Source organism: Alnus glutinosa, chromosome 6 (genome assembly GCF_958979055.1).
Source record: "Alnus glutinosa chromosome 6, dhAlnGlut1.1, whole genome shotgun sequence".
Taxonomy (NCBI): domain Eukaryota; kingdom Viridiplantae; phylum Streptophyta; class Magnoliopsida; order Fagales; family Betulaceae; genus Alnus; species Alnus glutinosa.
In genome coordinates, this window is record NC_084891.1 from 6,073,927 (window position 1) to 6,088,348 (window position 14,422).

Consider the following 14,422-nt stretch of genomic DNA (forward strand, 5'->3'; position numbering starts at 1 on the left):
CCAAAAGGCATGCAGCAGAGTGTTGGCAGTTTTGACTACATTGTATACCTTACCGGAGCAAAGAGGTTGGCAATTTTTAAATTGGCATGCCATTTCTGCTCAAGAGTGTCAACGAAAACATCTGCAGACAGCCAGCCACCATCTTCAGAAATTACATCTGATTTCCACATCATACAGTTGCCACTCAGTTGTACGTGCACACAACCATAGTGATTTTGAAACTTCACGCGTCCATTGACATTCTCCATCTGTCTATATGTAATAATCATAAGTGCTTCAATGATTGCATAATTGCAAAATTTTGTTATTATACATAATCAATTTCATTTCATTTTCTAGCAGGCAATATCATCCATAATCACTTATATTCTAATCAGGCTGCAAATACACTCAAATGAACCATGATTCTAAGTTCAAAAATTAAATTCAGAAATTTCAATCATTAATTATCTAGGCCTTCCACTAAGAGCTTTTGTTTAAGGCCAAATTTATATGGGATGGAATAATTGAGAAGATTGAGTGTTGTTTGGCAGGATGGAAGAGGATGTATTTGTCAAAGGGTGGGAGGGTGACCTTGATTAAAAATACTTTATCTAATCTGCCTACTTACTTCACATCTCTTTTTCCCCTCCCGGTTGGTGTTGCCGACCACATAAAGAAGTTGCAATGAGACTTTTTATGAGGTGGTATTGGTGATGAGTTCAAATACCATTTGGTTAACTGATCTAAGGAGTGTTCTCTGATCTCTGAAGGAGGGTTGGGGTCCGTAATTTACTTTTGTTCAACTGAGCTCTTTTGGGAAAGTAGCTTTGGTGTTATGTTCATGAGAGAGAGGCCTTTTGGAGGGTGGTTGTGGATTATAAATATGATAGCACGTAGGGTGGGTGGTGTTCAAATGAGGTCAATGGGTCATATGGGGTGAGGCTTTGGAAGAATATCAAGAGAAGCTGAGGGAAATTTTCTAGTCATACTAATTTTGAGGTTTGTGATGGCTCCAAAATTAGATTTTGACATGATGTGTGGTGTGGGGAGCATACCCTCAAGGCAGCTTTTCCAGATTTGTTCGGTTTGACTCGTTGTAAGGATGCTTCTGTAGTATAGATCATTTCAAGTTTTCTAGTGATTGTCATCAGTGTACCATTCATTTTCTCAAAGCGGCTCATGATTGGGAAGTGGGTTTCTTTATCTCACTCTTCAATTTGTTGTACTCCTTTAGATTGAGACGAAGAGGTACAAGCTTTGCTGGGTACCTTCCAAGAGAGAGTTGTTTGGTGTTAAATCATACCACAATGCCCTTGTCCCCCATGATTACACTCATTTCCCTTGGAGGAGCATTTGGTGGAATAAGGCTCCCTTGAGAATAGTGTACTTTACTTGGTCGCCTGCTTTAGTGAAAATACTAACCATGGATAATTTTAGAAAGCAGCGTGTCATTGTGGTTGATTAGTGTTATATGTGTAAAAATAGTGGGGAGTCAGTGGACCACCTTTTACTCCATTGTGAGATGGGCAATGCCCTATAGAATACCATCTTCAACCTTGTAGGGTTGGGTTGGGTTATGCCTAATCGAGTGGTAGACCTTTTCGCTTGCTGGAAATGGCATTTTGGTAGTTTTCGGAATGTCGCAATGTGGAAGATTGTTTCGTCTTGCCTTATGTGGTGTCTTTAGAGGGAAAGAAATTATTGGAGTTTTAAAGACCACGAACAGACGATGACAGAATTAAAGTATTTTTTTTTTTAAAGACTCTTTATCTCTAGACAGCTGCATTTGACTTCAATATTTCTAGTTTCCATTTTTTTTTAAATCTTTTTACTTCTTCTAGCTAGGTGTTTTTCCTGTATACTTTGTGTGTACTTGTATTGCACCTTTTGTGCCTTTTAATAAATTGTGTTTACTTGTCAAACAAAAATAAAAAATAAAACTCACCCAAGTTCCATATACAAGCCACTAAAGTAACATTGTAGAAGTTTAAAACCCATAATCAACTATTTTGGTGCTAGGAACAATCAATACACACACGAACTCCCATTGGGTGCAAACAATTCCTTGGGGCCAGCCCGCCAGCGAAGCTGAAATATTACCCGATCCGTATAGAGGAGACACTTTGCACGGGTTCGAGGACCCTGCCTTGAAGGGGTTTCTCATCATAAAAAATAAAAAATATACATACGCACACACATGCACCACCCACAACACCTCACCAGTTTTTGACATCAATAAATATGAGAAGCACGAAGAGTTTGTTGTTAGCTTAATGTAAAGCAAATATAAATGGGTTTAAGTCAATCTGCGGGACATGTGCCTCTTAATAAAACCTACCAAAGCCAAGAAAAATGTATGAATTAAAGCATTCAACAACTGTTCCTGTCAGTTCTAAATCATTTAAAAAAAAAAATCATTACATTGGCCAAGCTGAATAACATGGTAAAAGTTTCTAATTGAATCAAATATGTGGTTCTTATTTGAGATGGATGACAAGAAAACATGTCTCTTACTAATGAACCAATTGGGTGATGAAGGTCCGCATGTACTATCATTCTGGCCAGAAGATCCAGCTGCAACCTATTTGTGATCATCTATAGTTAAAATCACTTCCAAATGTTTTGGAACTTAAATCCAGATGGTCTTTGGCCTTGGCTTTTGATGTAAGAGATTGATGAAACAAGTTATAAATTGGGAGAGCACAATAAATTATAGAATTTTCTTACAGCTTGGCCCATGCAATGATTATCAGTATTCTAACAAGCATGAATATTCTAGCTTTCAGCTAACATGTAAATTAGTTCCAAATATCAGTTGATTAAAGCTTCTTATTTTCCTTTTTCTTTTTCTTTTTTTACAAAATTCATAACTTTCCATGTTGCTAGAATGTTCATGTAGGGCCACTGATTAAAACAGTCCAACCAGGCATCAGCCTCTTAAGAATTCAATGGGAATAGTGAAAATACAAGGAATTGGGTTAAATAAAGGCAGAGCACAAAGCACCAGTATAAATTGTTTAGTGACCTAAGCCAGTGAAAAGGTAATCTTACATTTGAGAACAAATTAGTCATAAATACAATAGAAGTGGCCCTCACCTAGGCTCCCTGTCACCATATGCAAGTAGCATCAGCGTTCCGCCTTTGAAATGGACAGAATCCAGTGTAACAGGAAGCATCTTCTGAATTCCTTCATTCTGCACAACGTCTAACCCATCATCAAGTTCTGCAACAATATCTTCCAACTTAAGACCCATGCCTGACTTCAGAGTTTTCAAGGGACCAATGAGAAGATTAGTTAACAGCTCCACCACATTCCTAGGGATAGATGGCAAATATGATCTTAGGCTTAGGTGCCAAATGGGAACAGGAAGGTACTTGGAAAGCCAAGGCTCAAGCTTTCCCAAAGTAGAAGTTTCAGATGTATGACCTCTTTGACTCCCGAACATCTCATCATGAACACATATTTCATTTTTAACATTACAAGTATCGGTGTTAGCAGTTCCTGCAACATCTCCAATTGATGGCAAATTTTCATCGACTTTCTGATCTCTTACAGTCATGGGAGAAAGATTGTCAACAAAATTACCATTTTCACCTACAGTAGGTTCCTTGATTGCAGAATCTCCGAATTGTTTTGCATTCTGAGTATCAACTGTTAAAATTTCTTCACCACCTCCCATCATATCAGTGTCAGCATGACTATCAACCTCACTTTTCACCAAAAGTGTGTCGAGGTTCATAACATCATAATCTCGAGATGACTTCGAAAGTTCAGCAGACTTCCCATGTGATAGACCCTGGAAGTATGCAGCCGCTGCTAATGCACTGCGCTCAAGAATTCTTCTTTTGGCAGAAACACCAGATGCAGAAATGTCAATTCCATTAGCCTTCCTCTTGAATTTGTGCTTTTTAGGCCCTTTTATCACTCTAGACCAGAATTTAAGCCCTGAACCAGGAATCTTTATACCAAATGATTTCTCCAAATCTGCATGCTTCATATCATAATCAACTCCTGTGTCCATGCAGTGATGATCCCTCCAGTGCATTTTCTCATCCATGCATAAGAAAGACTTGGTGTCCGTTAATTCTGTTGAATGAATTGCATCCTCTTTCAAAGCATCAACTTCGGATGCACTCGGACTTTTCTCAGAAACAATGTAACCCATCTTTGCAGCTTCGCTAGCTGTATCATCCCTTTCCCTTTCCCAGCGAGCAGCTGCTTCCTCTCTAGCAATCCTCCGGGTTTTTGTACGATAATCAATCCCTTCCTCAGTTGAGAGGTGCCTCTGTAGACTACCTTCGGACGAGGGTATCCCTAACCAACTGCAATCCTTCTTTTGCACAACGAAGAGACTTGGGTGGGACAAAAGCGCATCAATTACAATCTTCCCCCTCCTCAGACTTGCAAAAGGAAGAACACGAAGTTTCACAGTGGGGACCTCACCACAAGTAAACTCTTCTTTATGAGGTCCGATTGAACACGACTCCAACGTAATGCTCAACGGTGAAATCCTTCGGACCTTACCAAAATCAAGGTCACGCTGAATATGTTCACTGAGTGCTGAACAAACAGAGGGCAGAAGCTTGGCTTCTATAAAATCCCTGGCTTTTGTTTGCCCATACCATACCAATATGCATACCCCAGATATCACAGCCACAAACACAGAGCACCTAACTAGAAGTAACCCCTCTTCCCACAAGGGACTCAATGACCTAATTAGCTCCTTGCTTCGAGAAAACGGCTCTTTAACACATTCCACCTTCAACCCATTTTTCGACCTAAGGGCTCTCCTCAATAACTCTACATTTTGCCCACAAAAATTTGAAAACCTAATCACCTGAGCTATCCAAGGATCCTGTTTTGCACATGTACACCTGCGAAAGGCCCTTTTCGCAGGCTGTCCCCTACTGCCCAGATAAACAAACTTGCCTTTGTTTCTACCATTTGAAGAGCCACCAAGCGGAGTCCCAAGAAATGGGCAATGGAGTTTTACACTCATTATCTCCCTTTAAATATACAACTCCACCATACGGCGACTCATCAGTCGGGGACCAAGAACCAGCTCTCAGTCCCCCCTAAACAATTCATAACATCACAAAGCAGCCAAGCATTCAAACCCCTAACAAAGTAGCAAACCACTTCCAGTTAAACCTTACACAAAGCAATAATCACGTAAATGATTGCCAAGAAAATTGACAAAACAAAACGAAAATAACGCTAGAAAAACATTGAATCGAAAACCTTAGGTTGCTCTTGAACGTAAAAGAAACTCTAACTTTTATTAACACACATACCAAAAAAAAAAAAAAAATACAAGAACAATGAAAACATATTCAAACCCTTTTTTTTTTATGCGTTTTCTTTTCTGAGCAGCCAAACAAGTGTAAAAAATAAAAAATATTGGACTGGAAAACGTTGCATAGATGTGCACATTTACGCATGCGTAGAATGGCAAATGAAATCGGAGGATTAAGAGGAGAAGATTAGAACCTGAAGCGATAGAATTGAGCATTTTTCCCGAAGAAGAAAGTGACAGAACAGGGGAAAAAAAAGAGTGAGATTTTGATTGCTTGTAATAGGGGGTTTCGTTTTTGCTGCTTCTTCTGGAGTTCTGGGACTGTCTTTGCTATTTGTGAAATATTTTGGCTTTTGTGTACGGGTACTGGGTAGAACAGTGGGAAGGCAGGAAAGGAGGGGGAATATCGGATTTGGTCTCGTTGACGAAAATGCCACTGGGGGGAATCTTGTAAATGACGAGAATGACCTTATCTGAAGAACAAGTGAACTAATAAATTTTAATCTAATTATGATTTTAAAAGTGAAGTCATAAAATTTAAGAATATGTATAACATTTCTCATGTGATAAAGAGCTCTTCTGTTTTTAATCAATTCTTAATTGCATAATTTAATAAAACGAAAAGGCACACACTTTTCAAAAACTTTTTTTCTTTTTTTAATGTCATGGGGACACTGCTTTGCTTCTTCTAATCACCATTCACTTGGACTTAGATGCTCCCTAGCAATTTTCTTCGGGACATAATTAACCCATTGGGATCTAAAATGCACATAAAATTGTTGCTCAAAGAAAGTTGCACCTGAAATGGAAATGGAGTATATTAAAAGTGAACGATAAAAAAAAAATAATAATAATAATAATAATACTCTTCACACTCATTTATCATATTTATTTCACATTATATTACATTTATCTCATAAACCACTCAATAAAATACTCCCCTCAATGAGTATATGATATTCTTTCACTATTGTTCAAGTTCTCAAGTTGTAGTGTCATGCATGTAGGGTACGGTTTTGGGTGAATTTTGTACATGATCTTCAGCAGGAAAAGGAAGGTGGGTTTGGCAAATTGGGACCTAAAACCAACAATCTGGCCAAGCCAGCTTGCTGGGTATCAAAGTATATGCCCTCCTTCACCCAATAGACTCACACATCCACGCCAAATTAAACCCCCCTTAAAAACCCACCTCAGAGCCCACCACCAGTTGTACAATAATATATTTTTCTGCATACGACACAGAATACTTACAGCAGCCCATTTGTTCACGATCAATGCTATTCTTCATATTCATTTATCATACTCATTTTAAACCGACTAACATAATATATTTTGAAGTGACTTTTTTCAAATGGCTGACATAAAAAATCACTTAAAATGAAAAATCATTCAAGTTTGTTGGAAGAAATGCATGTTCAAGCCACCTAAATGCAGAATTCCAATTCTCATGAGTCATGGCCCACAGGCTTGGATTACTCGTTCAGAAAGAAGAAGCATAAGATTCCAAAGAAACTATAATAATTTTTCAGTGCCAATGATTCCATAAGATCAAAACAGTAACCCCAAAAAAAAAAAAAAAAAAAAAAACATGGGAAGAAATAACTACAAAAATACAGAGCTATCAAGTTGAACTACTTTCCAGTTTCCAAGGAAGAATATTCAATGAGCAAAACTGTCAAAATGAAATGTCCCACGATAATTGACCAACCATAAGATCCAAAAAGCCAGAAAGAAACCTCCTTCAGTCCCACTGAAATACAACTAAAAGTCATCTTCACAAAACCAGAGCCAAGTTTATTTCGTACTTTCATCTGAACATCAAGAGATGCGTATTCCTATATGGATGTTGAAGAAAGGTCTGCCAACAAAAACATTGTTTACCGCACTGGCTGCTGGTTGTAATGGTTCTTCTCTTTCTTCTTTGCTGCAGCAAGTCTTGCACTCCTTGCAGCAGCCTCTTGAGCAGCAGCTCTAGCAGCAGCATCCATCTCCTTACTAGATTTCTTCTTCTTCATAGATGCCATCTTCTTTATTCGCTCCTTCACATCAACAGCAGATGCATCCTCCTCTGTCTGTTCAGTACCAGCAGCTTCATCTGGCCCATTGGTCACTTCTGAGTTGGGCTGATCCTGGGCTTCTTTCATTTCCTTGGAATTTTTATCCTTCTTTTTCTTCTTCTTGGCGCTTTTGGACTCTGAAGAGGCATTTTCCTTCTTTTCTCCATCTGCATTAGCCTCCCCATCTTTCTTCTCTTGTGACGCACCTAAAGATGCAAGTCAAGATATTCATTTGTTTAGACAGATGTAAACATTACTTGTTCATAAGATAGGATAACCAAATGCTTATGGGCTGATATACATCTTGGAATGCATAATTATCATCACACCAAAAAAAAATTACTATCAAAAGCCAAAACATGAGGAGCAACTTCCATGATAATACGAGATTCTAATAAACCTAAGTATTTATATCTCAAACATTTTGTATCTCAGATACTGTTCCAGAAATTACAGAATAAATATGACAACCGACCCTAAGCTTCAAAGGTTGTGGTTCACAATGCATCCACACATGCACGGACATGCACATGTGTGCATCTGCCGCTATGTGCTTTTGTGTGTGCGCGCGCTGTGTGTGTGAGAGAGAGAGACCTCTATTGCACAACCCTAGAAAAGACTTTGTTAGATTCTTGGAACAGATTCAGCTTTTTATAGTTTCTTAAACCTCAAGTTAAAAAGACCAAATAAGAAAAAGTGCAAAGTGGAAATGCAGAACAAACTTTGCACTTTTAAGCAGGAAACTAAAATAGGCATACAATTAAATAGCATTAGATGGAGTTTCAATAACAGATAATGGGGCACATTTACCGCGCGACTCATCTTGACCATTGCTCTCATTCTGGGTAACTCCAAAATCAGCCAAAAGGGCCTCAAGTTCTGCAAGCTCCTTCTTCTTTTTTTCCTTTTTCGAAAGCTGCCTCTCCGTCTCCTTAGGTGGCTCAGAAACTTCAGGATTTTTCTTCACCACTGGTTCAGGATGTACTGGAACCTCTGGTTCATGGTCATGCTCATCCTCTACATCATCATCGCCTTCATCAAGAATATCATCTTCACTCTCAGTTTCCTGTAATCATAGAGAGTCAAGCCTTTTATAGCAGGCAACAATGAATTTATTTGCAGTTGCATAAGCAGAGTCATTTGAAAAATAAGTTGATTCTATAAAACAAAATCTAAATCTTACCACTACAGACAGCAAAAGAAAAACAAAATTCCCTGAAAGTTCATGTCATGACCATTCAGCACAGCTATCATATGAAGCCTTTAAATTTCTTTAAGTCTAGCAATTGATCTCAAATCACACGAAACAATGTATTAAGGCAGCCTGACATTACTGAAATCAAAAGTTAAGAAATGTGCCACTCCCACTACAACCCAAGAGGATGCAATAGAGTTTTATTTCTCTTGCATGAAGCAATAATCTGCAACATTCGTTTGCAATGGAAAGATATTTCAGACTTATTAACTGTTTGTACAATTAACATACATTTACAAAACTATATCAGAAAGTTGTACAACTCACAAAGATGAGAACACACTATATGCCATCAGAAATTATTGAATGCATTCAAAAGAAAAAGGTAAACAACAAGATACCATTATAACCACCCTCTAACTGCCACTAACCCCACCATCAAAAAACAAAGAAAGAAAACACTAATTCTGAATGTGCTTCTACTGTAAGTAGATAATTCCATTCAAACCACTTCCATCAGCCACTTGTAAGACCATGTGGCTATACTTTAATCCACTTGTCTAAGTCACCAAAATCTCTTCAATCTAAAAGTTCACTGATACTGATTAGGCCATTCCTTCGAAACAAACTACAATATAAGCCATTCTCTTCTACAATCTATTGCTGCCATATCTTGTTAACAATATTTTAAGACCATCCATCAACTATAATCTATTTGCAGAAGTGTTCAGAATTCCATAGAACTTGGTACATCATCAACTATGGTCTTTCTCAAGCATGCCTTCATAACCGCTCATTCACACAAGCCAAAAAGAATTATAACCTTATTCCCACTAAAAAAATGTAAAACAAAACGTTTTTAACATGAAAAGAGCATAAATATGAGAAAGCACGCAACCAAAACATATTTAAAATTTACTGCTCACATAAGCCTCTTAACCAGCCCACAAATAGCTGGCCCCTGCAATGATAAACATAAATCGCCATATTGAGAAACATAAAACTTAGTTGTTAAGATTGCACAATATGTATCATATCAGAGCTGAAGTGGTAAATATTGTGCCTTTTTATTATGGCCACAGGTCTCATGCGATACAAGGGGCATATTGTGCTATACAGTTATTGCGATACAATATCATGTACACATGATTCCTATTCTACATAAGATCCAACAAGAATTTATGAATCTGAGTCAGACCTAGACAGACCCGAATGTCAAAAAATCAATCTTTTTTCGGAAACTCTTTTGGCTTCTTCAAGTAAGCTATTTTTTCCCATACCTTTTTTCTTGGGCCAGAAGCACTTACATTAATCCATAAACCGGTAGCTCTTGGAGCTCCCCCAACTCAGATGGCTTGTAAGATGATGAGGATAATATCAGCATTGAGTTTGAAAGTAGATTGCTTTTCATATTTTCATTAAGAAATATCTATTTTATGTCTAGTACTCCATATAACATGAATTGTGGACATTTTTGCAATGCAAATTTCTTTAAAGTCTGGTGACTTTAGAAAGAAAAATCTACTTATCAAAAACTTCATAATAAATAAATTTTAGTGTTTCAAGGATTCAAACCTTAATCTTGTCATACATCTTTTGACTTGTATACCACACGTGAGAGCTTCCCCTTTAGAGCTTCACCCCTAATATAGTTACACATAAAATTCAATGAATGGATTTATGCCTTAATTTCACAATATGCAGACATTATTCTTCATAAATTTTGCCGTGTGTTTCTGTATCTTATTATATGCGATACAATTTTTAGATTTTCTGGCCATTCAGTTAGGTTCCAAGCATAATCCCATCACCCACTTCCTTTCAAAGCCACAAGGCAGCCCCTCATTTCAAAACTCAGGTATGGAGTTCGCGACACAATACGCTATGCGAAAAAAAAAATTTGAGATTGATTCAGGATTTGACAAGTACGCATAAAACTGCGACCAACCCACGAAGCATTCTTACAACATTTATGAAAAAACAACACAAAAAGTAGAATATTAAGGTATTGAAGCAGAGGATCCATCATCATCAAGCAACAAAATCAAATTTTGAAGGCACTAAAAGAACAATAAACATAGAACTACCACCATCTCATACAAATAGAGCAACAAAAGAAAATAAAACGCCCCCACCTCTAAGTGGCTGTCCTGCCCTTTACTCTGCTGCTGCTGCTCCTCCGCCGCGCCCCAGGCTGTCTGCGGCGGGGCAGCAGTGGCGTAGTAGTCTTCGTCGTCTTCGTCGTCCACGTCGGCCCAGGACTTGACATTCAACGGGGCCGGGGTCCAAAACACCTGGCGTTCAGGCTCCTTGGCCTCGGCCTGGGCTGAGGCGGAATGGGACTTGGAGGAGTGGGCCTTGCTGCCGCTCTTGCGGTCCTTATCGGATTTCTTCTTCTTCCGCAGAGTCTCGAGCGCAGCGAACACGTTGGTGTTGTTGATCACCATCGACCCATCGTCTCTCCTGCTTCCACCGCCCACCATTTCTGCTCGGTTCCCAGATCGGCCCCAAGAGGTGCAAACGAAAGAAAGAATCTGAGGGAAGCGAAATGTATAATTTTGCGTAAATTTCTAGGAAATCAAATCGAATCAGAGGAGTTCCTTACAGTTTAGGGTTTCGATCAAGCGAAATCTTATCCAAAAACAATACTAATATATATACTGCGTTGGTAAAAAAGAAAAGGGTAATATTATAATTCCGAAAGAAAAATTTGTCTCGACAAACAAAATTGATGTCAAAAATCGAGGGTTCTTGAAGATCAGAGATTCGGCGACGGTTGTGAAGGCTGGGGAGGTATACAAGATTCGGGTTCGGTGAGAGCAAGATTCAGAGAGAAGAGAAGTTGATATAGAGAGCGATCAAAGTTTGTTGTGTTTGCAGAGAAGTAGGGCTGGGATTGAGAGAGAAGATAACGCAATCGGAGGAGCACGAAAGAGGAAAATTTATAGGGTTTGTTTTTTACCAAATGGTGTTTCAACAGCGTTAGAATTACGAACTTTGCAGCACATTTTCTCGAAATTGCAAAGACGCTGCCAATTTTTTTTGTTTTTTCTTGGACTTCCTCATACACGTGCAATTTCCCTAACCCATACGTACGGAATAATTCTCAAATAGTGCCCCTTCTATACGGTTATGGCAGAAAACAATGGATTTATGCCCACTAATAATTAGTCGACATGTCAATTAAAACCAAAAAAATTGAAATATCGGTGAAGTACCAAATCCTTTTCACAACTCCCATTTTTATCTTAAAAAAAAAAAACCCCACTGCACCATCACCGCCCGTCAGCCCCACCGTGGCACTGCCCAGGCCAGAAAGTCGTCGCCACCAACTGGGCCGTAGCGCTTGGCCACTACCCAGACCAACCAAAAGATTCATTCCATCACCGCCCATTCGCCCCAAATCCGCAGCCCCACCGTCACTGCCCAAGCCTTAACGCCGCCACACTGGTAACTCCCCGTCTCTTTCTCTGTCTGTGTTCTCTCTCAGATTTTCTCTGTCTGATGGTCGTGATCCAAGGGTGCCGCATTCATAGACTTACCAGTGGAGGAGCGGCATTCATATTGGGCGCAGCATCGGCGGCGTTCGGGCCCGGGCTCGAGCGGCGGCAACGTTCGTCTCGTCTTGGGCGGCAATTCACCGGTCAAGAGGGTCCTTTTTTTTTAGCAAACGTCGAAGAAATCCAGTGTTTTGTTTCTATTTGATTTTTTTTTCTATGCTTACTTGTCAACTTTTCATTGGAAGGCAAAAAATGCCTAGTTTTTGCCATGACTTGATTAAAGTTATTCCCATTGACAAATCAGGTAATGCTACAGATACTTTCACAAATTCGAATCCACTCTGATTCATTTGAACTGGAGTAGCTGGTTCACAACTTGGATTTGTTTAAAAAGATCCAAATTTTTAAGTGGAGTTTAAAACCACGCGTTTAAGTAAGGTTTCAACCTATCATAGTTTTCATTTCCCCCAAATATTTCCCTCTCCCACCAAAGAAGACGTAGCTCACCCCTCACGTTCAACATCCACCACCACCAACCACTGACGCCACCAAATGCCGGCCGATGCCACCAACATCAACACCGTCAAACAAGAGCGCTGCCCACTGTCTACAATCGGCACCACCGAACAAAATTCGACTAGCCCGACGAATGCCCAACACCACTCAACACCACCACCAATGACTAGGACCACCCAACTATAAAAGAGATAACTTGGGTTTAAGGTTGTAAGCGAGCATAACTACTTGTGAACATACTCGGTATTGGTTCATTTATCAAATGAACAGAGCTTGAAGAACAAATTTTTGCTTCTATAAATTTATGCTCGACTCGTATAAGCTCGGTTTGACTCATTTAGGCTCATATAAGCATGTATAACTTCATTTTTATTATTTTTATTTTTATAATATTATTTTTTAACTTTGTAATGAGAACATGTTAAAAAAATATATCATTTTGCATAATGTAATAAATATAAGTTGGATTATTATAATTGTGAGTCTAGATATAAATATAAGTGCCTTTGTGTGCTTGTGTATGTATATATATATACTATAAGATAAATATATAAAACTGAGATTAGATAATTAAGATTTGAGTTAATTTCTCTAATTACTCAAACAATAAATCATAAACATAATTAAATAATTAATAGTTAATATTAATTTTTTTTTAAAAAAAAATATTAAACAATCACGACATTTACTTTATATATATATATAAAATGACTAAATTAATTGAGTAGCTCATGAACAAATTCGAGTTCGTTTGAAAAATAAATAAATAGAGCTTGAACAGATTATCTAACTCGATGATAAGATCGAACACAACTCATGTTAAAAAAAATTAAACAAAAACCAAACTTGAATATTTAATAATCGGCTCGATTAGAGTATTTGGGTTATACATGAAACTTCAATGGACTCTTCCTTCTTTTCTTTGTTTTCGTTTTTCACAAAATAGTCAATTTAGGATATCATATAGAAGATACATGCCGTGAGGTCCAAGTTGACAAAGCAACTCATCAATTTCCTTGTGGTTTACAATTAGATCGTCTCCTTCCATAAGATGTTCTCGTTCTCTTTATTCTTATTTCCACACAATGACTATTTGCCTTTTGTATTTTGTTGTTTTCTTAGGACCTTATGTGTTTTTAGTTTACACATTAGTTTGTTGATGGAGACTTTAGAGTAGGTACGACTCTCTCTCCTTGCACATTGTGCATTTTCTTTTCAAGGTATTCTGTGGACACAATTATAGATATAAATCTACACTATTAATTAGGGTTGGCAAAACGGGTTCGAGTTGACCTGGTCGACTCGCTAATATTTTTAGGCCAACCCGAATCCAACACAATTAGCTAAACGAGTTGACGCATAAAACTCAAACACAGCACAACAAGCTTGACCTGTTTAGCTAACCTCACATGACTCGAATGACCCGATTCTTTGTTGAGGAATTTTTTTCCTAGGAATTGTATCTTCATCTGCCAAAAGAAACCAACTAATTACTCAATCTCTTCATCTACAAGCATCAATGGCTATCAAGTAATTAAATGCAAAACGTTCACTTACTGTGATCTCTTGAAAATGGAATTATATCTCTGAAAGATTTTTTTTTTTTCCTATAACTTCGTCTTGGATTTAAAGATCATGTCAAAAATTGTCAACCTAGTTTCAGCACTCCTACCGAATGACGTGTATATATATATATATATATATATATATATATATATTTTTTTTCTCCACCTACTCTTCTCAGTTTATTGAATTCCAAGTATCTATCTAGAGAGACAACGTCAGTATCAGTAAACCGATTTGTTAACGGTTAGAAATTTTTATTTTTTTTAATGAATTTTACTTATATCTATAATAGAGAATTAGATTTAGGAA

At 38.0% G+C, this 14,422-nt stretch overlaps 2 protein-coding genes across 2 annotated transcripts in view; both read right to left on the bottom strand.

Moving 5' to 3' along the window:
- Positions 1–5,673, bottom strand: part of LOC133870240 (protein TIC236, chloroplastic) — a 45,484-nt gene extending 39,811 nt beyond the window's left edge. The window contains exons 1-3 of the mRNA XM_062307325.1: positions 5,474–5,673; positions 3,079–5,102; positions 54–252 (exon numbers count right to left, since the gene is read on the bottom strand). Of these exons, the coding sequence (XP_062163309.1) occupies positions 54–252; positions 3,079–4,982 (2,103 nt within the window). The 5' untranslated portion in view covers positions 4,983–5,102; positions 5,474–5,673. The remainder of the gene's footprint in view (positions 1–53; positions 253–3,078; positions 5,103–5,473) is intronic.
- Positions 5,674–6,882: 1,209 nt separating this feature from the next.
- LOC133870913 (uncharacterized) lies at positions 6,883–11,475 on the bottom strand. Its single transcript, XM_062308189.1, has 3 exons — positions 10,667–11,475; positions 8,147–8,402; positions 6,883–7,542 (listed from the first exon to the last, which is right to left on the bottom strand). Exons 1-3 carry the CDS (start codon positions 11,012–11,014, stop codon positions 7,157–7,159), a joined length of 990 nt encoding a protein of 329 aa, XP_062164173.1. The 5' UTR covers positions 11,015–11,475; the 3' UTR covers positions 6,883–7,156.
- Between the last annotated feature and the right edge of the window lie 2,947 nt (positions 11,476–14,422).

Coding starts and splice junctions, on each gene's coding strand:
- LOC133870913 (XM_062308189.1), bottom strand. CDS start 11,014: ATGGTGGGCGGTGGAAGCAGGAGAGACGATGGGTCGATGGTGATCAAC. Junction 8,403..10,666: donor GGCAGGACAGCCACTTAGAG/GTGGGGGCGTTT, acceptor CTATGATTACAG/GAAACTGAGAGTGAAGATGA. Junction 7,543..8,146: donor TGGTCAAGATGAGTCGCGCG/GTAAATGTGCCC, acceptor TTGCATCTTTAG/GTGCGTCACAAGAGAAGAAA.